This window comes from Acanthaster planci, linkage group LG05, assembly GCF_054643075.1.
Source record: "Acanthaster planci isolate LZ-2023a linkage group LG05, COTS_SCS, whole genome shotgun sequence".
NCBI lineage: Eukaryota > Metazoa > Echinodermata > Asteroidea > Valvatida > Acanthasteridae > Acanthaster > Acanthaster planci.
The window spans coordinates 18,890,792-18,918,740 of record NC_141781.1 but is presented as its reverse complement, the minus strand read 5'-3'; the positions used below and the strand labels follow the sequence as shown (position 1 = coordinate 18,918,740).

Sequence of the window (27,949 nt, the reverse complement as noted above, 5' to 3'; positions counted from 1 at the left end):
GTGGCAAACCGTCTATTTGAATATGTTGAACCCTCCCCCCTTCAAAAAATCCGGAAAACTGAAAAAAAAAGAAAGAGTTATCAGAGAATCTCCGATCAGTCCTACAACATTCAGCTCACATAATTTGACAGGAATTCAAATCAGGCAAAGGTTTGCAGGCTGGGGAAGCTGTGGGGAAGTCAAATAAAATCAGTATTACACCAGACCCCCTACTTTACTGGTCAGACAGAAAAAAATAACTTATAAGGAAATAAATAACTGCCATATGACAGCTACAATCAATTTCTCCACAGGATAGGAGTACCGGTGCCAAGTTTTTATTTGTTGTCATTCAGTTGGAGGTAGCAATCTTTCTGAGGACTTTACAACATGTACACATGCAGCAACTTGGTATGATTTTGCAAAATGGTTAACGAACAGAGCTCTTTTAAAAGACCTATCACTGTATGGAACTTTATATTCAACATCACATCAAGTCAGATCAGCAATGTGAAGACTAAAGATCTCTTCCTGAGGACCTACAAGTGCAGAGGTTTGACATCATTTCCAAATGGTAGAAAACTGAGAAGAAATCTTTCCGAGGACCTGCTTGTGCAAAGTGTTGTGCGTCACATATGGCCGAGTGAAGAGTTCTTTCTGAGGACCTACAAGTGCAGAGGTTTGACATCATTTCCAAATGGTAGAAAACTGAGAAATCTTTCCAAGGACCTGCTTGTGCAAAGTGTTGTGCATCACATATGGCCGAGTGAAGAGTTCTTTCTGAGGAGCTACAAGTGCAAAGCGTTGACATCGTCACAAGGTACAGGAAGTGCAGATCCCTCCGAGGACCAAGATGTGTACGTGTATAGAGATTTTCTTTTCTGGCTGAGGTGATTGGAACACTTGATTTCATGAGAAACATAATCAAGACAAAGATACATTTTTAGTTTGTGAACTTTGCCTGTGGGTTCTCATGAAGCGCTCTCACCTTCATTTCATTTTATGACACCGGAACAGATTTGTTTTAACGATGTAACAGTGTCTAGGCACTTAAATCCCTACAAATATGACTTCTGGACTGTACATTACATCACTTTGAAGAGACTAATAAGTAATTACACTCTCCAAAGTGTGTTGGTGAATAAGTGAAAACCTGGATGTACATGTAACACAAGATGGCTTCATCCAATGACTTTTTCCCAAATCTGAAAACTGCTGAAATTTATCATTTTCAAATGTACATGTACTGTATATGGTGAACACAATGATAACACTGATATGTAAAACTAAGACTGAAAACCAATTTTAAAGGGTCTGCTAATTATTTAGAAACAAATGGCTCCAAGTACCTCATGGTACATTTGTTTAGTAAGTAACTTACGAAGTGTAATTTATTGTAAAAGAAATCAATAATTTATCTGCAGATTGGGGGGGGTCAAGTTCCCAAATAACATGACCCAAACCCCTGGTGATATTTCCAGGTGTGTAACCCATTATATTAGTAGATTAGGATTCATAATTATTTCAGACCGGTTAAATAAAAATGAACACTTCTGGCCCCTCCACCCCCTCCAAAGTTAACCGACTGTTGTAAAGCACATGTAATCATTACCAGGGAGGATGGCAATACTATCACTGTCTTTCTCTAGCTCAACCTAAAATATTTTTTGGCTGAAGTTTTCAGCAGATTTCTGCAGTATGATACACGGGGGGGGGGAACACCAACAAAAAAGTTACCAATACATCTTTAGATACAATCTGTTCCTGTGCTGCTGCCCTCTGGCTTGAGGGAAAATGAGGCAAAATAATGCTCCCCCTGTGCTCAACTGTGAGAAAATTCACTAAAAAACTTAACTGTCTTGGGATTAAGAGCTAATGCAACTTAGTTTCATTTAATCCTGAGGATCGAGATAAACATCAAGCACCAGATCATAAACAGCTCACCAATCTTGGTTCCAAAACCTTCAGTTTTGTTTTATAAATTTTCCTCTTTCTCGCTCCCACCCAATGGAAAATTATTCTAAACTTTGTGAATGTTTGTCCATTTTAACAGATTCAATTACGAGGTAATTGCTGACAGGCACCAATTCCTTCACACTCCAAATTGTGTCTTCCGTAGACAGATTTTTCTCTGAGTGTCAAAAGTGTTAATGTACATACATGTATCATATGGCTTTGCTTATGCAGCAAATATCATAAACATCTTGAACAGAGACTTTCTGACCCTTAACTTCACGGATCAAGAAGATTACTTGTGGCAGAAATTCTTCCGTGATTATCCTTCATCTAAAAACGAAGAACGGGCACATCATCAAATTGTTTTACCTCTTGCTACATGTACATGTACCTTCATTCAGAGGAAACCCAACAAATCATAATGGAAAAGATAACAAGATCTTAAACACTAGCTGTAAATGTAAATTCATGCATTTCACGGTGCCACAAACTGCTTCCAAGTGTAAAAATTACCACTGAGGTACAGAATTTCATTAATTAACCCTAACCCTCCTCAATCCTCCAAAATCCTTTGGGTAGTTTTGGAGGATTTGGGCGGATTGAGGGTGAATGGAAAAAGTGCATGGCTTATTGCAAAGGATGCCATGCATAAAGGTCGTGGGTTAAACCTTGTGTTGTTTTTGCTTAGTCATGCATTAATTCAGCCCGATATTTCTTTTGACTCATCCGCACTGCTCAAGAATGCTATTCACACTGCCTCAACATAATGACAGGAAATGCGGGAGGATTTTGAAGGATTGAGGCAGTAGGCACATCTCCAAGTATCAATATCAAGAAATTTGGAGGATTTCGGAGGATTGAGGGAGAATCCAAGTTTTTCACCCCCCAAATTGGATTATTTTGGAGGACTGAGGAGGGTCCCTAGCAAAAAGGGCCTAGGGGGTTAAGGGTTAAAGACACAATGGTGAAAATTTGGTTCCATCCAAAACAATGAACGGGCCATTATGCAGAAAGTGACTCTCTGTATAAATCTACAGATATGGGTAATGAAACACTGCATCTGGTTAGTAGGACCAGCAAATCAGTGCATGCTGGGCGCTATTGGTCGATCTGCATGATTCATCAATCTCATCACACAATTGGTCGATACTTCCGCCATCAGTAGATCACCTTTTCGGCATAACCCATGGTAAAGGAAAGTAAAGTTGGAGACTTGCTGCAGAATCGATTAAATGACTGTGTGATCAGGCAATAGGACAAATCAATCGATCACACCCAATATACACACGTACACGTACTGTACATGTACTTGCAAAGTACTACCCAAGAACTCAAAAATCAGTAAATTCAAAATGCAAATGGAACTGTAATCAACATATTACTTAACCCAAACAAAATTTTGATAACTACATGTACATGAATATAATTTTGTTCACAAGTCAGAATGCAGATAACACAAGTTTACAAACCTCACTTTATGGTCAAATCAAAACTTAATCAAGGAGAACAACTTTTCCAAAGTACACAAATATCACTTTCACTGATCAGAAGTGCTCAATACGGAGAATATCTAGTCACAGGTCATGTGGAAGATATTAGAGAGACCTTGTCTGCCACTGGGCATGGTAGGCAGGCCAGATACCGATAGGTCATGTGACATCATACTCCACTCACCAGAAGCTGCTTGCAAAAGGTACAGATACATGTACATGTACCTTGCTTGTCACATGTCCGTGTAGCACTCGTTTATGCACAGACAGAGTGACCAATAACGATTATGGATATGCATGGCACAAGGTATGCATGCTTCACTGCTGACAAGACCTCTCTATTCTCACCTGAATGACGTGACTGAGACAAAAATTAAAATTGGCTGATACATTTCTTCAGTTGCTGCTCCCCTTATGCATGTAAAACCAATCTTGTTTTTTGGGCCTGACGCTCTTCTCTCTCGGTGAGTTACTCCCCCTGGATCGGGGACTCTGCACTGACGAGGGCTTTTCTGCATCCCGAGGAGGTGACCAGTGCGATCCTGGCAGGCTGGATGAGTTTCTGGGGATTTCCACAAAGAGCATCTCGTCGAATCCCACGGGCCGTGACAACGACCTCCTCTCATGAGCCACGTGACGGACCGACTTGACCCCGACATTGGATGAGCTCAAGGCAACCTGTGAAGGTATTAATGTGGAGCCTTCCTGACTCGTGGAATCGTTGCTCCTTGGGGGAATGTTTGTATTCTGGCTTCCTGGGATGTCCTCGACTTGGCAAGATTTCGCCAGACACTGCTGGAGGGTCTTCTCTTCATTGTAAAGCACCTTGTTGTTTGTCAACTGGGAGGTGTGAATGTTGAGCAACTCTTTGTTCTCCCTCTCTTTGCGGCGCACACTTTGCTCTGCGTTGGCGGGCACCTGAGACTCCTTGGTGCTTTCTATGCTCGGAGTCTTCTCCTGTTTCTCCTTTTGCAGCTTGTCGCCGATAGCCTTTTCCGGCAAGTCGCTGGAGAAGCCTTGCTCTTTGGCTGATTGCTTCTCTCCATTCTCAGTTTCCAAACTCGATTTGAGAAAGGCATTTTTGTTGAATTTGGGGGGAAACGCTGAAATGTGTTTCTCCAAGGATTCGTCAGCGGCATCCTGGTCTGACTGGGCAGGGGTAACCTCCTGCTCCATGTCCTTTTCTGTTTTGCCGACTTCCGCCTCTGACTTCTCGCTAGACTCTCCGTCAGACTCGACGGTGCCTTTCTCCAGGACTTCGTCCGAGGTTTCCCTTCCTGTCACATTCTGCTCCCACTGGAGAAGCTTCCGTTCTTTTGTCTCCTCTTGGAACTTTTCGCTGGCTTCATTCCCGCTGTCAGTATTCTTGTCTAGGACAGAGAGCCCAAGCTCCTCAGGGGAAGTCTTGTCCGAGTCTAACTTCTCACAAAGCTCCTCTTCAGAATCCAGGTCTGAGTTGTCCCTGGAGGAGAAGTTAAGTAACTCTAGTTTCCGCTTGTAGTCGTCTTCTGAGTCATTCGCCGTCCACAACCGCAATGCGTTTGGCAGTAGCTGGTGCCCAGAGTCATACCCGGCCTGACTCTCAATGAAGATGATCTTCCGGAGCGTGACTGGGGAGAGATTGTCCACCTCACACTCCACTCTGAAGGGGTCTGCCTCTAGCGGTTCATCTGAGGCGCAGGAATACAGTTTCAGGTAGTGGTGGCTAATGGCCTCTTCTGCAGAGGCCCTTTCATTTGAGTCGAAGGTCAGCAGAGATTTCAGGAGATCCATTGCTGTAAAGTAAGAGAAGTAATATATGCGTAGGCTATTAAGTCACTTGAAAGATTCATTATCGTAGCCTCTATGGAATTCCAGAAAAACTTAAATGGACTTACCATCCAGTTCAACACTTGGAAGCACATCACACAGAGAAATGCGGGGGGTCCCTTTGTAATTTTTCAGCATCTTTCTGGGGATGGAGCCCTCCACTTCGACGAGGTCCACCTCATTGATGGGGATCATCTCCAGGATGAGAAGCATCTGGTCCAGGTCATGCTCGCCGGGGAAGAGCGGCTTACCGCCCAGCATCTCGGCGAAGATGCAGCCCGCCGACCACAGGTCAATGGCCTTGGTGTAGTCTGATGGGCAGAAGATGAGCTCGGGGGACCGGTACCAGCGGGTGGAGACGTTCTGTGTGAGATGACCCTGGTGTCAGCATAAAAACACCCCACAGATAATTGGTGATTTGGGATGGCTGTCCTTGAGTTTACATAGTGAACATGGTGAGAGTATGTGCATGTAACAGTAGAAATGGAATATTCATATTTACAATTGGATCATACACTTACATGTATATGTACATGTAACAGTGTTAATACCTAACCATTTTAAACACTGGACAAAATTCAATCAGTTTTAGTGATAGATTTTATTACAAGTCTTCATTCACTGTATACCGGTACATGTACAACTGTTAGCCACAGGGTATCAACAATTTGAGGTTTAGGATGAAATGAAGAAAATTCACTGTTGCCACGAAGCACAATACAAAATACAATATGAGCAACTGAATAACAAAAGATTTGAAAAATGAAGTAAGTCACTTAAACATGTATTTTCATGGCAACAACACATCTTTTGAATGCTTGCAGTTGAAAATCTGATTCTGTAAACACGATGCTATGAATGAATAACAGAAGTGAATTAAAAAGTAAGGCAATTATCACATTCAATTTCTCCAAACAATTACATAACCAATTCTGGCACTGGTGGCAAAACCTTAGCAGGATTGTAGACAATAACAGCAAGGTGGCCCACCGCTGGTGGAGAACACTGAATTGCCTGTATACAAGTCATTGTTACAGTTAAGAGAAGTACTGTAGTTGAGTCCTATCACAAGTCCCTTCAAAAGACCAGTCATGAGTAACGCGGTGAAAATGTCACAAACGAAATAATTTTGTTAGAGTTCATCTGAAGAGTTTGTGACTTGGCTTAAAACTATATGACTTGTGATGGACTCAACTACAAGGCTAGCTATGAGAGGGTTCAAGATTTACACGACAGCGCACCTTGTGGGAGTAATCTGGGTCAAGAATTCGGGCCATCCCAAAATCCCCAATCTTAAGCACCAGATCTTCCAGATTAATCAGCAGGTTCTCCGGCTTGAGGTCGCGGTGGAGGACATTGGCGCTGTGAAGGTATTTGATGCCGCGGAGCAGCTGGTACATGAAGAGCCGGGCATGCTCGTTGGTGAGGGTGCCCCCGTTGATGATGTTCCGTAAGTCGGTGTCCAGTAACTCCTGCACAATGTACAAGGCAGTCGCCTTGGTGAGAGTTTCATGGTTCTCCGTGCCTTCACCTTCCGGGTAGAGCACATCGTGTATCTTGACTATGTTCTCATGCTGGAGTTTACGGAGTATTCGTACCTCTCTCAGAGCAACCTGTGAGAACAAGAAAACAAGGTAAATGAGCAACAATTCACAATGCGACTCTTATCTGAGGGAATTCCTGCAGATCTATTTTGCATGTCACGTGTACATGTAAATGCAGTTATTAACCCTTACCCCCGAGGCTCCTGCACAAGAAAGCACATTGAACCTCACAAAATCCAACAGGTGCATGTACCTGTCTATGTACATGTACTTGTACATGTAGGTCACTGTACCAAACCTGATAAACTCCAACAGAATTAGCCCGTTGGAGTTTGAGTGATATGGTATGGATGGGTCTATGCAGTATAGGATGACTTGCACTGAACAGTACCAAACCTGACAAAATTAAGCATAGGCCAACAATTGGTACATCAAGCCACACACTGCACACAATGATACGTGTGTGTCCCAACTCATACAGAATCCAATACCATCTCCCTGGGCCTTCCATCCCAAGTCTCACAAAATTCAACAAGAAGTTCATCAGGTACGGTACCAAACCTGCCAAAACCTTACAAAACCTGCTGTTGGAGTATGGCAGGTTTTGGGCAGTTAGGGTTAAGTAAGTATGGTACACCGAGTTATATGATTGCACACACATATGACAATTTGAATTTCCCAGACTAAAGATACTGTCGCTATACCTTGAGATTTGGGGCAAATTTTTGCATAGTGACCATCATCTCTGGAATGGACTGGTTCCTTTGTGCACGTCTTATCCATTGCAAACAGTGTATTGGAGCAAGGCGTCTCTTATATAATTAACCCTAACACTCCGCAATCCTTCACCTGTTGGAGGACTGTAGAGTGTTAGGGTTAAGGAAAAGCTTGCCCCGAATAACAACGTGTAGCAAAAGTGTCTTTAGTACAGAGAATTCAAATTGTTATGTTCACAGGAATTTAAAGAACTCAGTGTACCAGATTTTATTCAGACTTAACTCGCAAAGGGCTTATCGCCAATAAACAAAGCGGACAGGGCTTACTTAATTGACCTGTTCAGTGAATGTCTAAAAAAAAAGTTGGCGTGTTACTCTCAGTTCCATTTCCACAAAAAACACAATAAAATCCTTTGTGTAACTCGGCGTTTAAAAATTCTGCATCGGCATAGACTTCCGCACTGCGGTTGGCAAGAAGTGTAAGTGAAAGGTCACACAGCAACACCCATCCGTGATCGCTGCATCAGTGTTTATGCAGCGTTACAGCTCAGACTTTTCTCTGCCAGCACGTGTACATATTGAGGATATCACATGCACTTGCCATGTAAAATTTTAGGGATTTTTCCTGAAAAAAATGTGTATATAACATGACGGTATGTGGAGACAAAGTTGATAATTCCTGCTCTCCCTAGGCCCAAGCATGAGGCAAGTAGCGTTGCGAGCACTGTGTAGTGGAAGTGCACAAAATTTACAGAACACAGGTTCTTACCGCCAAAAATAGCAAGAACGGTATGGAATGGCCGGGAGCAAGTGACCCCCGCGACAACTTGAAGTACCGATACATGTCCATTCCCCACTCTGTCGTTCCGAAAACGTGAAGTAATAAAAACTTCTGAAATACTTCAGTGAATGAGTTAGTTCACAGATATAGATTCCGTTTTATACCGGTGTAGTGTTGGTATTTTCCACTGTTCATGTATTTTGAAGGTTTTAGTGCACATATTTTCAGCGGTCCAGTGGAGTGCGATTTTTGTTGGGCTTTTGCTGGGCGAATTCAGCGTGCACGGGTCCATATACTGTTCATGTACATGTGCATGCAGGCACCCTGTTTGCAGTGATGGACCACTGTGCTTCACAAAATCCAATGCCAATGTCAAAACTTTGGAGCAGTTCAAACCACGTTTCATGTTTTCTTTGTATCCATTCCTTCCTCTACGCTCGGACTGGACATTTTGAGCGCTGCAGCATGTGCAACCCGATCACATGTATGTGCACATTTACATAACTATGCATACATGTAGGTCTTCATTTCATGTACATGTAATAAGTCGGCAAAATGAAGACTTACAGTAGAAGTCGGCCTTCACGTAACTTGGCACAAAATTTTTGGGTCCTGAGGGTGCTGACTTAGCCTGGGTTTACTGAGATTGATACACGTACTGTACCTTGCAACTCTTCTGGTTGGCCAATCCAATCTTCTTGATGGCTACACTTTTGTCGCACTCTACGTCCACAGCTGAGTACACCTGACCCCCGCTGCCAAAACCCAGGGGCCGCAGGTCAGAGAAGCGAGGCCCGACATAAAAGCTCTGGTTTGGGTCCAGGTACATGTACTGTTTAGCCATTGTGGAGATGACAGCTGCACATCACAAAGGCTCTTGCTGAGACAGAAAAAAAACAAATCGTCTGAGAATACCCACCCATGGGGTAAAGTGGACCCCTGCATTATGTAAAATTGCAGGATTCAATAGAAAGGAAGATGATGATATGGCATTGTGCACAATGGCTATCAGTTTAGGCAGTTATTAATTTTATTGTACTTTTGTATTGGACTGTAACTGTTATTGGTTACCCACAAGATGAAATTTTCAGAAAACCAGAAAATTGTTTACATAAATTTAATGTTTGGATTTAAATGTGATTGCATGACCACGCCCACGGTAATGGCTTGAGGATGCCAACTATCCATTCACATGCTTGTAAAATTGTAGCCTGTACAGTACATTGTACGTAAAAATTTGCATAAATTGACGTCACTTTTCTCAGTTGTATGGTAGGTTAAACTTCAATTTCTTTATTTTTGTTGGAAGTGTTTTATATTAACCCAATTCTTAGGACAACAGACTAAAGTACGTCAGTCACAACACAATTAATTGTATCGGCACAGTGCGCGAGATACATGTAAGGCCAAAGAAGTCTATATGGCTTAAAATTAGCCCAACAGTTTACAAGAAAAAGCCTGAAATCAAGTGTTTGCGTGACAACGAATGTACTGTAGCATCTCTGTAAATACACTCATGTACATGTAGTTCTTCCAACATTAAATGAATTAAAGATAACTTTTGTTAAATGTGGGAAACTATTACTTTCTGCTTCAGAGGTCCACATTCTCCCAATTTACCTTAAGGCCAAACAAAAAATTACATGTAGCTGTGTTTCTGGTTGCCCAACCCAACCTAGAACATCATGTGGAACCTACTTGTATATCTTTGTATTTGGCAAATCAATAAAATATAAAAACTTATGGTGCCTTGCCCATAAATTTATAGTGAAAGAAAATTATTTTACCCAACCAACCACCCTAATTAATTTTTTTTAGTGTAATAGGAAACACAACAAATCTTTTGTTTGGCTTCAACAGGTGGACAGGAGACTGTTGTGAGCCCCATTTACTGGACAAACAATCAAAATGTGACACAGCACAGACACAACTTTCTCAGAATTGTCAGGGCCTGATCCTGCAGTAATTAAGTGCATCTTACACTATAATGTTACACATGGTAATTTACGCCCACAATTTACTCCCGTGTACTCATGATTTACTAATTTGATTTCTACTTTGTGGGTGTGAATTAGTAAATCGTATATGGACAATTTACTAATGGTGATTCTTCATGCATAAAATTTACAAAGTTGGGTGCTTAGTCACGAAAGTTAAATTATATTGGTAAATCATGCCAGTGGGCACAGATTATTAGTACATTGTACATGTATTCCTTGACCACAAGCTTGCTTTAGGTACGGCCTTTGAACCTTTGGCGTTGCTACTGCTCCAACCGAGGGCCCACCATGTGTGACCATTGAACATGCTGTATACAAGAGTCCCCTAACGTGGCGCACTTCAACATTCACTTAACTTCCCTCACACAGCGTTGCTAACCTCGCTCTTGAAAAACTTAAAACTCATTTGCTAATAAATTGGTACTATTGCCTTCATGATACATGATGTTGAACCCTTGTGGACAATTTCAGTGCCATGAAATTTTGTTCAAAATCCAAAACTGTTGGTGTCTGAAAATTGGGCTTGGATTCAGCCGAGTGTTCTCTAATGTGGTATAGTTGAAAAAATATTTAAAAATCCAACATAAACAGTGATGAAATGATTTGAAGTCGATAAATTCATGGCACATTTTAAAAGAGTCCATTTATATATTGGCAAAAACGATTCGGAAAAACGGGCGAATATAAGAACAAACTTTGTACATGTACATGTACCTGTAGCAGGTATGTTCATGCATGTCATGTACATTGTACATACGTGTATGTATGTAAACCATGTACATAAACCAAGACTTATTTAATCAGAATACCAGAAGTTCAATGAAATCTCACTTATGTGAACTTTGAGCTTAAAATTTTGCTCGAAAAACAAACTGGTTGAAATTGTCTAGAAAATGGATAAAGGATCTCTGTTTGCTCATGATCTGTGCTGGACATCTGACATGGGCAATGATAACGACTTCGGTCAACTTTCGCCAATTACTCAGGACATTATCAAATGTATGGAGCCTGAACAAACACTGCGTATCTTATACTTTGAGATTTTTGTTACCAATGACTGGTAGAGATTCAGCCGCACTATATTGGCGACTTTTTGTCAGAAATACACCTAGAAAGAGAAGTTTAATAACATAATCAGATCAATGGCTCATTTTAATGCTTACATGTACTAGTATTTGAAAGAATAAAAATCCATACCTTACTGTAACTTAAAATGAAATTGACAAAAATTAAAAACTGGGAGAACGAAAAAGAGTAAGTGATGGAAAATTGAGCAGTGGTAAATAAAAGTGTTTTTTCCCTCACACTGCATCACTGCACCAAAGCAATTAATGCAAAAAATACTTCCTCATTCAAGAGACATTAAAGGGCAGTTTTTTCAGAAGTACATGCTGGGCATTACTGATACCCCATAAAATGACATTTGTGCGAATGAGCGTGTGCGTATTTTGATGATGTAAGTTTGACCAAAACCGATCCGACTCGTTTGCGGACGACGTCATTCCTGTTGCTTCTGTGACATCCGATGTTCTTCATAATGTCATTCCATGCATTTTAGTGAAACTTTCAGCTAGTGAGAATGAAGCCATAAAAATTCTATTTATTTAGGAACAAATTTTGGTCAAAGTTAGAAGTGCGCGAATTATGGTGACTCGTCATGCTCGTGGATACTCCTTTGTCGAGACATACAGCCCTAAAGAGGGCCCTACGTACATGTTTACTCCTTCGTCGATATACATGTACGAGCACACAGTACATGTATCGACAAAGGAGTATACACATGTACATGTACGTAGGGCCCTGTTTACGGGTCTACAGTATGTAGCCCAGTGGATGTTGCCTACATTGCATTGCGATTGGCATTCCAGGGTATAAAGTCCTCCTGCCATAGCGAAATTTTTTTCAATGGTTTTCTCATATCTTTACCTGGTGGAGGGCAGCTCAAACGTCGTTCACAAGTGCCTTGTACAAGTACATCCCTAATTAGTACTGAATCCTGCAATTTTAATATGATTTTGCACACCGGTCCTACTAATTAACGTCAATACAATGTCAACACAACGTCAACATGCGTCAACTCATCCAAACCATGTTCTAAATTCGATAGCAATGCCTAAAATGCAATTTGGTTAACAACAGTGGGCGACATTTGGGGGCGAAAAAGCCGTTTTAATTCACGAAAATAACACCCTCCGCACAGCCACAGAAGACGGTAGCCATGTTGCCTCTCGGTCAGACGGACCACACACTACAGGGGGTCACCTTTATACAGTAAACCATGGTAGTGTCCAAACACCGTGAGAAGGTAATATGGAGACAATTTTTTGCGTGAAAAAATTCCCTTGAAATGTAGTAATATGTAAACTCGATTAAATAGAAATTATTCCTAAGCATATACATTACAGTTCAATACATCTGTTTTCTGTTTTCAATGCATTTTGTATGTGTTGACGTTGTGTTGACATTACTATCAATGTGTTGACGCGTGTTGACGGTGTGTTGATACTGATTATTACGACCCTTGCACACACTTTAGCCAAGGAGTTAGCACGGACATAGTTTTAAGGCATGTCATGCATGTTAATACTTAAATAATAGGGGTTACAGGCTAAATCGACAACAAAACAAAACGATGTCCAAACAGCCGAAAATTTGAGTTTTGTTTCCTTAAAGACGCATTCAAACTCGCAGACATGACAAACCTCTGATTGTGATAAGCACTCTCTTCCCCGTTCCAGACCGCTTGTAAGTTGTGCGAGGTTTTATGCTACACTGTAAACCCCCCAAAATACGAGAACTACACACGTAAACCATAAAAGGGTCGAAGCTAACATACAGTCGAACACACGAACAATATCAGTCATCACTTGCATCGTGCTCGTGTCAATATGGTCATGATGCGTCTACCGTACCACAGGCCGTTACCGGCCCATACACTGTAGCACTCAGTCACTGGAGGAAAGGAAAACAGAGAGGAAGGCCAACATAGGAGACCAATCTGAAGGTAGCCCGCGATTCAGGGCCGTTTTCCAATACTCAACTTCGGAGGAGGGTTCGTACAGGAAGCCAATCCCCGATTGTGAGCCTGAAGCGTTTAACTTAAATTAAATTACTCTAATGCTTTGCTAATTTGCATCTTACTTGATGTTTTGTAGCACTATTAGACTTATTATTGCGCTTCCATCCTCAAAGTCAGGAAGTAACAAAAAAAGTTGAAGCCTAAATGGAGCCCAAAACGAGTATTGGAAAACGGCCCAGCTTGAGCTTCAGCCCACGATTTGGGTTCACGTCAATAACAAAGATCCATGCAGTAAAAGGAGGCTGAACCACTTTGCGGTCCTCTCCATACGGAGGCCCAAGCGTGCCAGGGTTTTAAAGGGCATCTTTTTTATTGGGAAATAACGCAATAGTTTTGTGAAATAACGCAACACTTTTGCAAAATAATGGCGATTAACTTGTCGTGATTACTGTGCAGGCCTACACCTACATGGGTAATCATCCGTAAAGGAAGATGAGGTTTAAAACCCTTGTAAGCCTTTACTTCTCTCTTGGTTTAAGGTATTCTGACATTTTATGGTTCCAGCTGTGAATCACCGTGTTATTGTAAGTTTACGAACATTAAAGCGACGTTTGTCGCAATATGGACTATTTAGAAGAAGACATGTCGACATAAGTCGTCCATAGTTGATGTTGCTCTTTTTTTACTGGAGCAAACACAAGAGTCTGGATTTCAAAATGGACACCGATGGATGCATTGAACAAAAGTGCTTATTGGCAGGATTCACAATTTCAACATCAGGGCCTATTTCAAATACTCGACTTTGTCTCCGTCTCAGGCTTCGTTCTCCAAACAAATCCCTGAAGTGTATAAGTTACATTGGATTACCGTAATTGTTGGCTTTCTTACATCTTATTTCATGTTTTGTGGCACTATTAGACTGATTACTGCGCTTACAGTTTCAAAGTCAGCTAGTACTAAAAACAGTTGAAGCCAGAGGCGGATTCAAAGACGAGTATTGGGAAACGGCCCAGATGTTGCTGCTCTTTTGGACGGCTAACAATAGAGGGCGGTTTCTTCTTGCATGCGTTATTTCGCAAAAGTATTGCGTTATTTCGCAATAAAAAGTACTTTAAAAACCTGGCACGATTGGGCTTCCGTAGTTCCACGATAAATTGAACGAACTTTTGAATTTCTTTCACAAATAGCATTTTCTATATGAAATTGAAAAAAATAACATTGAAGGGAAAGGTGCTGTAATCTGATTTCATCGCTTATTAGATCAGTTTCATTTCTTTTATTTGGGAGACATGCTCTACGCCATTCACAATCTAATTTAACAGAGAATAATGCATTGTTGTGCTTGATTTGAGACAAGGTTTACCCAAAAAATTAATCAATACATCATGTTTTTATTTCATTGTTCTAAATGCTTCAGCCCCGACCCTAATTATTTTTAGCAAGCCTGGGGCAGCATACAATGGCTATTTCTGTGTCAAAATGCCTCTAAAAGACGTCCCGCTTTCAGCATAGTAACGATGCGCATTTTAGGCAATTTATAATTGTACATTACTTCAGACAAAAATGTACCCCACATGTTAAGGAATATTTTCCTTTTCTTTGCATGACTCAAATTGGCAGACCATTAGCCACACTTGATTTCAGTGAGGGTTATATAGAATGCCTTTTTCTGTGTCAAAACGCCTCTCAAAGATATCCTGTTTTTAGGATAACAAGAATGAGCATTTTAGACAATTTATAATTCCGTATTACTTCAGACGAAAATGTACCCTATATGTTAAGGAGTAGTCTTCTTTTTGTTGCATGACAAGAATTGTCAGACCACTCGCCACATTTAATTTCACAGTCAGTGCTATATGAAAGGTCTATTTATGTCTCAAAATTATACTTTTTCGTCTAAAGTAACACGCAATTACAAACTGTGGCAAATGAGCATTCTTGTATCCTGAAAATTGGATAGGCCTATCTTCAGTTTGAGAGGTGTTAAATTTGTCAGAGAGATAGGCATTCCATATAGCCCTTACTGAAATGAAGTATGGCTAGTGGTCTGCCAATTTGAGTCACGCAAAGAAAATGGAATTATTTCTTAACATTTAGGGTACATTTTTGTATGAAGTAATACGCAATTATAAATTGCGGCAAATGATCATTCTTGTATCCTGAAAAGAGGCGTTTTGACACCGAAATAGCCATTGTATGCTGCCCTGGGCTTGCTAAAAATAATTAGGGGTCGGGGCTGAAGTAATTGGAATAATGAAATAAAACATGATGAATTACTTACATTTTTGGTAAACCTTTTCTCAAATCAAGTAACAAGAATAGAATATTCTCTGCTGAATATCTTAGATTGTGAATAGCTTAGAACATGTTTCCCAAATAAAGAAATGAACCTGACTTATACGCGATGAAATCAGGTTGATTATTAAACCTTTTCCCTCAATGAATGTTATTTTCCTCAGTTTCATGTTGAAAAAATGCTATTTTTGAAAGAAATTCAAAATTTCGTTCAATTTATCGTGAAACAGAGTGACGCCAAGTGGAAAAATTACTGCCTCCCTTTAATGCATGGATTATTGTTATTGCTGTGAGCCGAATTGCGGGTTAAATCGCGGGCTGAATCGCGGGCTGCCTTCAGCCAGGTGTGGACGGGCGGCGAGGATGTGCCGATAAAAGGCTTGCACTGTACCCAGTTCCTAAAGGGGTTGCTTCACGCTTTCGCCTTAGGTTTGCATGGAACCACTCTACAAATTCACGTTAGTCTGGCACTGGAATATTGTGGCACACAGTGTGTAAACCACACGTGCAAAACTAATTATCTTGGTCACCATACCAATGATCAGTCAATAAATTTTTGGGAATTTCGAATGAGGCATGGACGAGGAACTTTGCACTTCTCTCTCGTTTTGAGTTTTCTACTGTACATTTTTATAAGATGAGGTGTCATGTACAGCAGAAATAAAGTACGCACGAGTGTTACACCGAAGGAGGTATATAATCACAAATAAGGCGCCACTTAACTGCATTATGTTTAGATCTATCGTCAGCCCAGCTGGTTGGACGTTGCCTTCTAAACGTACATTATACAAAATACACTACTTTGTACCATGTTTTTACTAATACTACGTTTATTGGTAGACGACGACCACTGGGCGTCTATCATTTCACTTGCAGAGGCGCACATCACAACTCGGGGACTGTCCCTGTATTCGGAGAAGTCCCTTTATTTGGGAACAGAGCCATCAAAAAGCAAAAACGTGCAGAAAAATTCAATTTTTAGGAGGGCAAATACCAAGTAATTACTGGGCCTACAGTAAGGAAACTATGGCTATGGAGGATGAAAAGTGGCCATCTGCCTATCTGCTGTCAGAATGGTAGAAAAGCAGATTTTATGTTCTCGTAACATGCAATTTCGACTTTTCTGCCACCTCAAAAACCAGAACGAACATGGTTTGGTTATGCATTTTTCTATTTTTCGATTTTACTTTTTCTTCGTTCGCTGGCGGCCGAAAAGCGGCCATCTGCTTTTCTCGGTTTGCACGGGCAGAAATGGGGACCGAACGTTTTGACAATAACTGTGAATTCTACTTTTTAAATTTTTTTTAATACCGGAGGAACAATTTTACATACGTAGGTGGCCGAAAAGTGGCCATCTGCTTTTCTGCATTCCAAGGGCCGCGAAAGGGGTTGTGAACCTCATGTTTTAACCATTTCCTTTCTTGGGGATTGAAGACGTATAAACCAATAATTGCAATCCACCCTATCTTTTATAGTGAAAGATTCTCATATTTTCCTTTTCAAAAAGTGAGTCAGACTGACAGTGAGTCCGGGTGAGTCAGATGATGAGTTAGAGAAGAGTCTGTCAGAGAGTGAGTTGATCAGTTGTGAGTAAGAAGTTGGGTTGCTTAAAACGCAACCCAATTACCCTGTGACTGTCTCGTCCTTTGAACAATTCACCCCATGAGCGACTGACTGACCCCTTCGATCTCTGATTCCCTCTCTCACTGACCAACTCCATCCAACTTGTCCCTGGCTAACGTGCCCCCAGGATAACTTACAATCCTGGGAATATGTCCCGACCACTCATTTGCACTAACTCTTAATTGCTTGCCTCTCCATGACTAGTGGGGAAGCACATTGTACCTGTGCTCAGAGCACATAAAAGCAGGCGCCGTTATCATTGATAATTTGTGCAAGTTTACGCTTGTTTGACGTACTTATGGAGCTTTTGTCCCTCAAGTATTAATTGGTTGTAAATGCAAGTCATGAAGTGGGTGGATGATCCTTAAATTGTTGAACATTTCAGTAGATTTCCAATATCATCTGTGTCTGACAGGTAAACCCGTTTGGCCTTCAGTTTAGTCTCCAAGCCCAGGCCACGACAGTCAACGAGAGACCCCCAGCCAATAAACAGGTAATATACGGTACCGCACACAGGGAGACGGTTTTCCTGTGACACTGTTTATTAAACGTTTCATTGACCCAAACTACCATTTGTGTACCGACTCTCGGCAAAGTTTAGCTGCATGTAAATAGACCTGTCTTTCTTTGTGTGTACTTTCCTATGGAGTCAGTCGAGGCCCTTGGTCCACTGAGCACCATAGGAAGGAACACACACAAAGTGTGATGCCGTCAATGCAGATGTTTATATTCAGTGCTGATTATTACAGCATCATGTAAGGACTAATTTTTCACTTTAATGAAATACTAATGGTTGCCTTGTTACAACCACTGTACGTTTGATTGTCATCAGTTGATTTCGCGAAACGTTGGTGTAACTCCACTTACGCCACTTTTTATTGCGTAAGTTGCGCAACAAATTAAGACCAAGTTCTAAAAACTTACACACTGTGTAAGTCCGCGACTTACGTTTGACTAGCTTATCGTGTTTGGTGAAGCCTCATCATTGCTGAACTTAACCATGTTAACAAGGCTGATATGAGAAATCTACAACTTTGTTGTAGAAGGTAGTGACAAACTTGTTTGGCTGTGAACTGTGAGACTTTCCGTTCAGTTCCGATGAAAAAGACAAAAACTTGTTCAAATTGTGGGTGGATGTAATTCAACGACTGCTTGATGACTGCTGTTATATTGGAAAAGAACGGCCGCCGTAAAAGCTGTTTTCATCCTCATCGGAGAAATTTAATATTATTAAATCGTGGCGCGGCTACGCAACATTTGCAAAATCAAATGTATGTGTACTGCACAGCTACGGCATGAATTTGTGACACAAGGCTTACACATGGTTGAAAGTTACACCATGTCTCATGAAATCAGCTGCAGGAGATCTAATCAACCTCCTTCTTGCCAAAGAAAAAAAGTAAATGGACTCTGTAGTTTCCCTGAGAATCAATGATGCCATTGCTGATGTGTGCTGTACAAAGCGTGGAGATACATGTACATGTATTTGTCAGCCATATGCAGTCATTGTGTGTTTTCATATCGTTGGTTTGTTTACTTCAATTTTAGCCTTTATTTTTGCTTCATTGCCAAGCGTCATAGCTCAGTGACCAAATTAAGGGAACTTTCCTTCTCTTTGATTTGGCTTTGTCCCCACCCAAATTTGCTTGGCCTTCAAAGTGCTGTTTTCGTTCCGCTTGCTTAATTTTGAAGGCCGCGTGTGTGGCTGCTACATTATTAAAAGTTTTCTCTCTCTTTGAAGTGGAGAGGAAGTCGTTTGGGCAGTTGTTCCACCATGCTCACTGCAGTGTAAATGTACTGGGATACATGCATCATCTTCATTCATTGCCATGTTCATTTTATTGCCAGAGTTGAGGCACAGACTTTAATTCTACAATTTTCTGTTCTTTTGCAACTTCCTAGCACCTGCAGAACCCAAACATTCACTGCAAAGTCTTGAAATAAAAATGTAACATTGTACAAATAATGAATGTTTATGAGTACAATGCGGCTCATTGGATGGAACATTTCATCTTTCAACGAACGACAGTATTCTTTCCACTGCACGAAGGAAAACCTTCATTATTTGTTTTATATAATATCTAAGTAGATCTTTGTCACTTGATAGGAGGATAACATTTATAAAATATATGAATATCTGCTTCGTCATTCAGCAAGGTTCTAGTTTACGTACAGCACACTGAATTTGTTTCTTTGCATTCTTTCTGTCTGCTCCGTCAAGTAATTCGGCAATTTCCTCAGCAACAGAAAGTTGCTTGAACCCGCCACCAGTTTAGTGATCATGGGTATAATACGTGTCTTCTGTTGACCAATTATTTATTGAAGTCCTTTGCGTGCCATAGATCAAACTGCATATAAGCAAAAATGCACGATGTATATAACAAATTTCAATGTTCATGATGTCAGCCACGAAATACATGTAGTCTACATGTATTTATAAAATATCAAGGGAACTACAATCCTCCAATCAAATGACAAGGATCTACTTAGGTGTTATGTAATACACAATATATACTGTTAATTCAACAAATGAAAAATCATTCTAGTACAGGTACTATCCCGAAAGTCTCGTCCGAACAATGCACAAACGCTTGTGTTGTGAAACTTGTATACAATAAGAAAATTTACAATGTCAAGTACACGTAAATGTACATCGTAAATTTTCTCTGTTTTACGCTAAAGTATCAGTTTATGAAACCAGTCGTTGTATGTGCCCAACTGTCCAATGATTCTTGAAAGTTTTGTGCTCTCATACAACTGTCAGACCAGACCTTTATAATTTTGGTGTCATTTTTGGATGAAGATACATGTACATGTACTGGAAGCCAGTTAGGAAAAAAGTGTGGAGCGTACAGTACCTGTAAAGGCTGACACTGTGGGTTGATAATGGGTCTGATAGAGCAGGTATTGTTGGAACTGTTGACAAATGTAGTCAGGGAAGTTTAGTGTATTTACACTACATGGAATTCCGTAAACATCTCAGGCAAACAAGACATCGAACCAGGAGGATTCATGCTTACATTGATGGCTTATTAAGGAGCAGAGCCAAACTGCTACGGTTAGTATGTACAGTCTGTTGGATTCTCCGTGGAGTACAGTGTATATACAGTGTATCAATGAACCGTGTTCTGGACCCCACATATCATCAGTTGTCACGGTCGTGTACCAAGCTTCAAGTGGATCAGCGATTAATTTTTAATAGGCTGTCAAGGGAAAAAGGGAGCAACCTCTTGTCTCTGGTGAAACTAATAGCACTCAGCCCTCTAGATGATCTCTTGATCCTTGTAGCAAACATCTGCGCCGCTTGTGGCAAAGGTTAGAATATTTACTGCACTGGAAGTTCTGTGCTAGATTTAGACAGGAGGCCTACAACGGTGTACATGCATGCCCCTGCACACAAGACGCTGGACACCGTAAGGCATACTGAACACACAGTAGAGTCCAGGGTGTATGTTGTACAATGTACATGTGTACATTTTACTTTGGATGGACTGTCAGCATCAGCACAGAGCAGTTGGTCTGCAGGCAGTGTGTAAGCCTGTGAGGACCATCGATACCGGTAGCAGGACCTGTATGCATCACATGGTGGAATACCGTACATGTACATGTACATTCATGCGTTGTTTATGTAGTCCCCTCAACTACTGATGGATCCTTCAGTCAAAAACAACAAGCGGCCATCTCGCTTTCCTCCTGTGATTTCTGTGGTAAGTCACAAATCCCAACTGTTTGATCCCAGAAGTTCTTCCAAAACCCACTGTCTGAGGTTTTGACAGATGTTGAAGGATTGTATTAGTAGGAAGGCTGAATCTTTATCAGTATTACTTTGTCTTTTGCGTTGGGGTGATATGAAGGATTTCTTGAGCTCCCGGTAGCTTTAGAAGTCTTCCATACCGGTACATGTACATGTACGTGTACATGCACCTTCATGCCTACACGTATGCACATACCGGGTATGTATACTGTACATGTACATACTGGTATGTTTCTGGCAACATGCATACATGTACATATACAATGTACATGTAGATCCTGTGGTGTACATGTACCTGTGTGCGTTCTTGTGTGGAGATTGACAACTCACTAGCACAAAAGTTGAAGTTAAACAGCCCTTCATGTACATGTACACACATGTACATGTGTGTACCGGTACAGCATGCACTCTCTGGTAGATCAAGAGCTTTTTTTTTTGTTGTTAAACAGGTCAAAGCGACATGTCAATCTCTTACTGATTTTCTCAAAAAGATGAGAAAAAAAGATAATTACAAATTCGTGTAATGCAAAAATGACAAATGTTTTTAAGCCCCCTCCTTAATTACATCTAGTTCCAAATTTGTATATACAGTACATGTACATGCATGTACATGTATGTCCGGTTTCCCTACCTGCCTTATTTTGATGGTGCAACCCTCAAGTTTTTTGGGTGGAGAAAATTTGGGGGAAATGTGAAGAAAGAGGTAAAAAAGTGTCTATTTACATGTAAGTTTGAGTCACATGTGAACATGTGAAACAAATCTTACTGTACATGGACACGTAGATGTACCTGCCCTGTGGTCAAAACTACTGGTATGTTTTTTCCTGATCAAAAATTAAAAAATACATACATGTACATGTAACATTGATTTGGTGACCAAATGCCATTCAAACAAAGCAAAATGATTATACATCTAGACCAGTCAAGTCCTAGTAAAAAAAGCACAGTGGACAATTTAAAACTATGTATTTTCGTGTCGCCAAATTTGTATTTGTTCCAATGAAGTCATCAAAATTTTGTTCATAAAACAATAACTACTGTATTTGCCGTGAATTCAAGAAAGATATTTGAATTTCAGGCTAAAAGGGGGTAATTTTGCTTCCCCGGCTGTTCCAATTGTGCAAAATGCAGAAAAATTGCTATGAGGACCAGTCAAGTGTTGGTAAACTTCATATAGCTAAGATACGACCACACTGGTCCAGTTGGTGAATAGTAAAAGAAACAGTGTAAACACCGTTAATTAAAAATAGACACTGTTCAGTGTTCATGCATAGTACATGTACTTGTAGTTTGGTATGAATTCAAATAGTCGCTAAAGATGTTGGCTCAGTAGGCTTTTGAGGCCCATAAAAATACTACTTACGTGTTACCCATCTCTGCCAATTCATTTTCAATCTTGTCTTATCACGATAAAACAAGCCATCTATAAAATGTGTCAGAGACAGAGACTTTGCACCGTACGCGTAGTTCACATCAATTTTGGCACACGCAGCTTTGTCCGTTCATTGTCCACCTGGGATAGTTGATGCGTGGTTTTGTTTTCATCAAGTGTTTCCTAAGGACCTATGAGTGGTCTTTGGAGAAACTGAATTGTTTAGTTAATAATTGAATGTTTTGTGAATGAATTCTTTACAAATCTGGAAGCATATGCATAACAGGGTATCCAAACAGGTGCCATAAACACAGCAGACTACTGGCAGACTGGAAAGACAGGTGCTGTACAAGACAATGCATACAAAAGGGCAAAAAAGTACATTTCCCGTTTGATAATGCAATTAGATTTTGCAATGCCATTTAATTTTTCCCATTAATGACCATTTAGCATGGGCTGATGCTACTACCGTATGCGTAGTACATGTACTTTTAAGGTAGAGTGCTGGGCCATTGGAAGTTAAATTGTAGTATTGTGAAAAATCTGCAATTGGTTGTACATGTAATTGGAACCTTTAAATGACAGATACTGTTAAAAACAATGTACGGTGACTACGGTACATGTATGTATATCATATCACATTAAACTCCCTGTGAATATCCAAGTATTCCATTTGGGATACTGATTATGTTGCTGAAAACCACAAACATGATAGAAGATTTTTCCAAGATGCAGCACATTGTGGGTACACGTAATTTCAGGGAATTACCGGTAATCCAAACAGATGCATTTTGCATACTGTACATGTACATGTGTTGATTGTTAACGCTAAGTTAGTTATCCAACACAAGTAAAATACTACTTGAAGTGCCAGCACATTTAGCTGTGCACGTACAGGTGGCTCTCTTAATGCAGTAGAAACATGTACATGTACAGTAGATGACCCGTGTTACTTCAAGTTTAGACTTAGTCATAGGCATGTCAGAGTTGACTTTATTACATGAACATGTACCTTTAACTGATAAATGTACGTACAGGTACAGTACTTGTACTAGTCTTAGACTGAAGCATGGACTTAACTTAAGACTGAAGCAAAATACCTACAGATATTCAAAGTCCAGCCCAGACTGGATCTCTAGCTCAAGCATGTCAAGTGAAGTTCATGCATCAAGTTTATTTTGTGTGTGTGCTTTTGACTCCGCACTTTCTCCCTCGTGATTGATTGGATAAGTTCCGAAAAAAAGGGGATACTGCCTCAAAAAACAAACTACAAAACGGTTGAATGGGCCCCCCGTTAACTAAATGACCGCACTTATTCCCACCCTGCAACTGCAGGCATTTGTGTCTCAGTCCTCCCTACAGGTGAAAGATCCGGTGCCAACAGAGACGACCACCAGCTCAGCTACGCCGGCGCCACCGACTTCCAATAAGGAAGGCCAGACAGTTCTTCCAGCAGCCCCAGGTCACGTACCCAGCCCCGCAGGGGCAAGTACTGGCCATGCTCATGTATGTTTCATAGTACACATGCTGCACAGATTTAACATGCACGGATTGTACATGAACTGTATGTAGTGAGATCTAACAGTTTTCAAGATACATTTGTAAATTGTACCAACCTACATACATGTAATCCCAGAACTGCGAGTTTGATGTCAACAAACATAGAATTTCTTATTGAAAGGATGTTTTCAAATGTAAGAAAGTTAAATAATGTTAAATGAATATTTTCAAATGATGAAATCAGTTTACTGTACTTGTAAAATAAAAGGTTAGGCCACAGGAAATAAAGCAAAATGCCAAGCTTTTTTCCAGATGAGATTTGGTTTTAAACTAATGGAAAAAAAAATGGCCTACACATGTACATGTACGTGTACATTATAGATCTTGCGGACATTACATACATGTACAAGTATATTTGCTATGGTGTCTCGTATTCCTACTTAGTGTCTTAGAATAGGCTTAGAATGCATGCTCCCACACTCTACAGTCGTTTTTAAATTTTCACGTACATGTAGGTTTACATAAAGTTTTTGCACAATGAAAAAGTGCTTTATGTTCAGTTCACAAGCTTTTGTGCCATGAACTGTAGAACAGTCATCATACATATACATAGTTTTCATGCATTTGTAGTAAGCATTTCCATGTACATTGTACATGTTCAAGTATACCACACCACATCACACATGTTTATGTATACCTGTTTGATATGTCATCTGTTTCTACTCTGTTCTTTGCAACTTACAACCAAAGTTACTACATCATAGTACATGTATATATAATTTCATATACATGCTTTTGAGATAATGCCCTTTAAACACAACAAACAGAAACATTAAACTTAAATTAGACACTATCTTGGTTTTCCTTAGCAACAGAGGCATTCTAAGTCAAGCAACTGGCCTCAAGACATGCAAGATATTTCCAAATATTTTCACTCTCGGCACATGGAAAGGGCCATTACGCGTTTTGGCATTGCATGACTTAATATACCTTTTTGCAGCTCCAGCATGTCACATACATGTATACCGGGTACATGTACTGTACCATGTACATGTACATGTATGTAGTTTCTGGGAGCAGCAAAGTGGCAGACATAATCTCCCAGGCTGCCAGGGTGCCACGTGCCCTGGAAAATGCTTAGAAAAGCCATATCCCTCATTTTATACATCTACCATCAACAGTTGTGCAGTTGCTTATGTTGAGCATAATCAGCGTGTGCAGTGGTCTGTTATTGTGCACATTTGAATATTGTGTATTGTACATGTACATGTATGTGTTCATCGTTGCACTGTACCATTTTCTTACGTGTATCAGAAACTTGGCATTAGTCACTGTCTACAAGCAATAAACAAACATTCAAGACCTCTGACGCAGGGCATTTTCTCTGTACATGTACATGATGTAGGTTGAATCATGGAGGAAAATCCTGGGACCTGTTTGGGTTTGAAGTGGAAGAATTTGCAGTGATTAACTGTGTGATTTTCCAGGTTTTGCTTTTCCTTTGTGATAAAGTTTTTCATTGAACTTTACATGTACATATATATGTATACCATAAGTGTGCATTCATGTAATTATGGTTTTTACGAAAAAATGGAAGAAAATTTCATCAGAACATACATGTACATTTCAGCGTATATGTGTTCATATGTGCAAGTACTTATTTTCTGAACATCATGCTCATAGGACCGGTACGTGTATATACATACACACACAGCGTACATGTTGGTAGTATTCAGTAGTTTACATTATACATGTAGCACTCTGGGAAGGCTTTGGACCCTGTCCAGATCTTTTCAACCATAGTGGGAAAAATGGCATTTTTCGAAGGATTGTCCATAAGTTTGTTTCCTCCATAAAAAAATCCCCCAAAGGCAGTTGTTAGGACCATTGCTGCGGTAAATATCTATCCCCCTGCCTTCCCTACCCCTTCCGCTTGATGTGTCATAGCTTTTCATGTGACGTTAAATGTAGATGATAGCTACATGTATATGTAGCTTATCATGTTTGTACGTAGAGATCACTAACAGTAGCTCTGTGAGTCTTGTTGTTGAGGTACGTACGAGTGTATTGTTTTAACCTACCTTCCATCTACATCATTAAGGCCAGTTCAAACTTCTGGCAAATCTGAAAGCAAAGTAATGGAGTACATGTATTTGATGTGAACTTTGCTGAATTGAAATGTGCTCAACTTATGCAAATTCACTGGACAGTTGATCATACAGTATACATGTACATGTACATGTATGCACCAGTATCACAATTTCTTTTTCATGTCTCCTTTTGTGCCAAATTTTAAACCGGCCTTAACAGTACACGCCAGTGATACATGTGAATAAAGCATAAAGCTTGATTGTTTCTGATTGAAGTACACTCGAGTGCCAATTTGCAACACAGTGTGGCTACGCACAAGACTGGGCCCAATCTCGAGAAGCACCGCCAAGCAGATAACATTTGTTGCTTTAGAAGCAGATATCTAGGCAGAGCAACAGTCAGCCATGAATCAGACACAAGAGGTGCACGTGTCGCAAATTGGCCGGTGAGGGGTTTTTGCACAACAAATATTTTCTTTCTGCTCAGCAGATTTACGGTTGTTGTGGTTCTGTGAAACTGGCCCCTGTTCTTGTGGAGATGTTAGAGACTTGTGCTCATCCTGTTGAAAAAAATTCATGCATACATGTACATGTTCGTTTGCCACCAAACATCCAGGTTCAATTTCACTTTGCTGTGTAAGCTTCCATTTTTACTTCTTTACTAGCCCCTCTGAGAGGGACACGACAAAAGTTTTGGTGAAAATGAATAAATTCTTTGCTTCCTGCTCCCCAGCCATGCCAGCCCCCTCCCCCCCGAAAAAAAAAATGGGTATGGATCCGATGTAGAATTCCTCTGCTATTTGTAGCAATCTTTTTTTTTTATGTTTTCCTTCAGAGTTCTGATTTCCGATTTGGGCGGGACCAACAAAATAATCCCTACCGTTTGTTGACGGAGTACGCTGGTGCCCCTGCCCCCGGGAGGCGTCACAGCCAACCACTGGGCAAGGATGGGGAGGGACATGAAAGGCATTCCTCAGCGAGTTACGCAGGTATGACGGCACATCCTCCTGCAAGCATCCACTTTGAATCCACAAATGCCGTGGTGTTGTAGACTAACAGTGAAGTACATATAATGTTTGTCAAATCATGAATATGTCAACACTGTACCTTGAGCATTTTTCATGGCCAAATAAGATTTAAATATAACAGTACCGTAACAGTCGCCACAAGTGTCACCAACTTCCTTGTACATGTACGTTTTGTAAAATGCTCCCAACTCTGATAAGCTTCAGCACTCCAAAGTTAGTCATGTGTCGCTTGGTGTCACACAAACAGGAGTGCATTTTTGAGCATACACTCATCATTATGATTTAGAAATTTAGTAAATTTAGTATTCACATGCAAAAACGAACAAAACAAGTTTCTTGTCTGGAATTTTTTAACATGTTTAAAGAAGAGGACACGGCCCCTTTTAAAAGTAGGTTTTACTCTGAGGTTGTTATGTCTGAAGGTGTATTCTCTGTATCTAACAGGCCATTTACATGTACATGTAGTTAGGAACAAAAAGTCAATTAAGTTGTAAATTCAACCCCAAAACTGAGACATTGAACATGTTGAAAAAAGAATCAGGCAAGGGAGAAGAAAGTGGATGGAAACTACAAAATTTTTCTTGTTTTTTTTACTTGGCTGATTTTAGTAACTGTTTTCCTACAGTTCCCTTTGAAACAGTTTCTCAGTGATAACTACATGTAGATGATGCATTGTTTGAAATTAGAACCTCTCTCCCTTTGCTCCGTTGGCTTAGGAGAGTAGGCAATGGCAGGCCAAATGACCCCTTTCCTCTCTGCTGTTTAGGTGTTCCGGAGCATCGTAATGCACCTAGACACCGCCAGGTCCACCACCCCGCCACGGCCTACGCGACCCAGCTGACCGACCTCAGCCACCCCGAGGGAACTTCCCACCACTCCAAAGCACAGAAAGAGGACCCCTACAACCCCTATGTGCAGCAGACTCCCCGGCTGGTGCACAGCGCCGGGGCTGTCAACACTAGGCAACAGAAGGGAACCATGCATATTCCAGGT

At 40.6% G+C, this 27,949-nt stretch overlaps 2 protein-coding genes across 15 annotated transcripts in view; one reads left to right on the top strand and one right to left on the bottom strand.

Annotated features, from left to right (window-relative positions):
* Positions 1–278: 278 nt before the first annotated feature.
* LOC110988732 (uncharacterized) lies at positions 279–22,418 on the bottom strand. 7 transcript variants are annotated; one of them, XM_087136852.1, is made up of 6 exons: positions 20,233–20,380; positions 20,071–20,128; positions 8,940–9,155; positions 6,476–6,847; positions 5,303–5,612; positions 279–5,200 (listed from the first exon to the last, which is right to left on the bottom strand). In XM_087136852.1, the coding sequence occupies exons 3-6, from the start codon at positions 9,117–9,119 to the stop codon at positions 3,822–3,824; spliced, it is 2,241 nt and encodes a 746-aa protein (XP_086992978.1). In that variant the 5' UTR covers positions 9,120–9,155; positions 20,071–20,128; positions 20,233–20,380; the 3' UTR covers positions 279–3,821. The 7 variants fall into 7 exon arrangements, with proteins under 7 accessions (XP_086992978.1, XP_086992974.1, XP_086992976.1 ...); XM_087136848.1 differs by lacking the exons at positions 20,071–20,128; positions 20,233–20,380 and adding exons at positions 12,978–13,227; positions 13,417–13,541; XM_087136850.1 differs by lacking the exons at positions 20,071–20,128; positions 20,233–20,380 and adding exons at positions 13,112–13,227; positions 13,417–13,541.
* lrrc49 (leucine rich repeat containing 49) overlaps positions 15,986–27,949 on the top strand; it is a 33,737-nt gene continuing 21,773 nt past the window's right edge. The window contains exons 1-5 of one of the 8 annotated variants that reach the window (XM_087136842.1): positions 15,986–16,281; positions 17,628–17,705; positions 23,689–23,844; positions 26,764–26,917; positions 27,723–27,947. In XM_087136842.1, the coding sequence (XP_086992968.1) occupies positions 16,237–16,281; positions 17,628–17,705; positions 23,689–23,844; positions 26,764–26,917; positions 27,723–27,947 (658 nt within the window). In that variant the 5' untranslated portion in view covers positions 15,986–16,236. Of the gene's footprint in view, positions 16,282–17,627; positions 17,706–20,479; positions 20,920–23,673; positions 23,845–26,763; positions 26,918–27,722; positions 27,948–27,949 lie in introns of those variants that run through there. The other 7 variants (XM_087136840.1, XM_022252517.2, XM_087136846.1 and 4 more) reach the window with 7 other exon arrangements.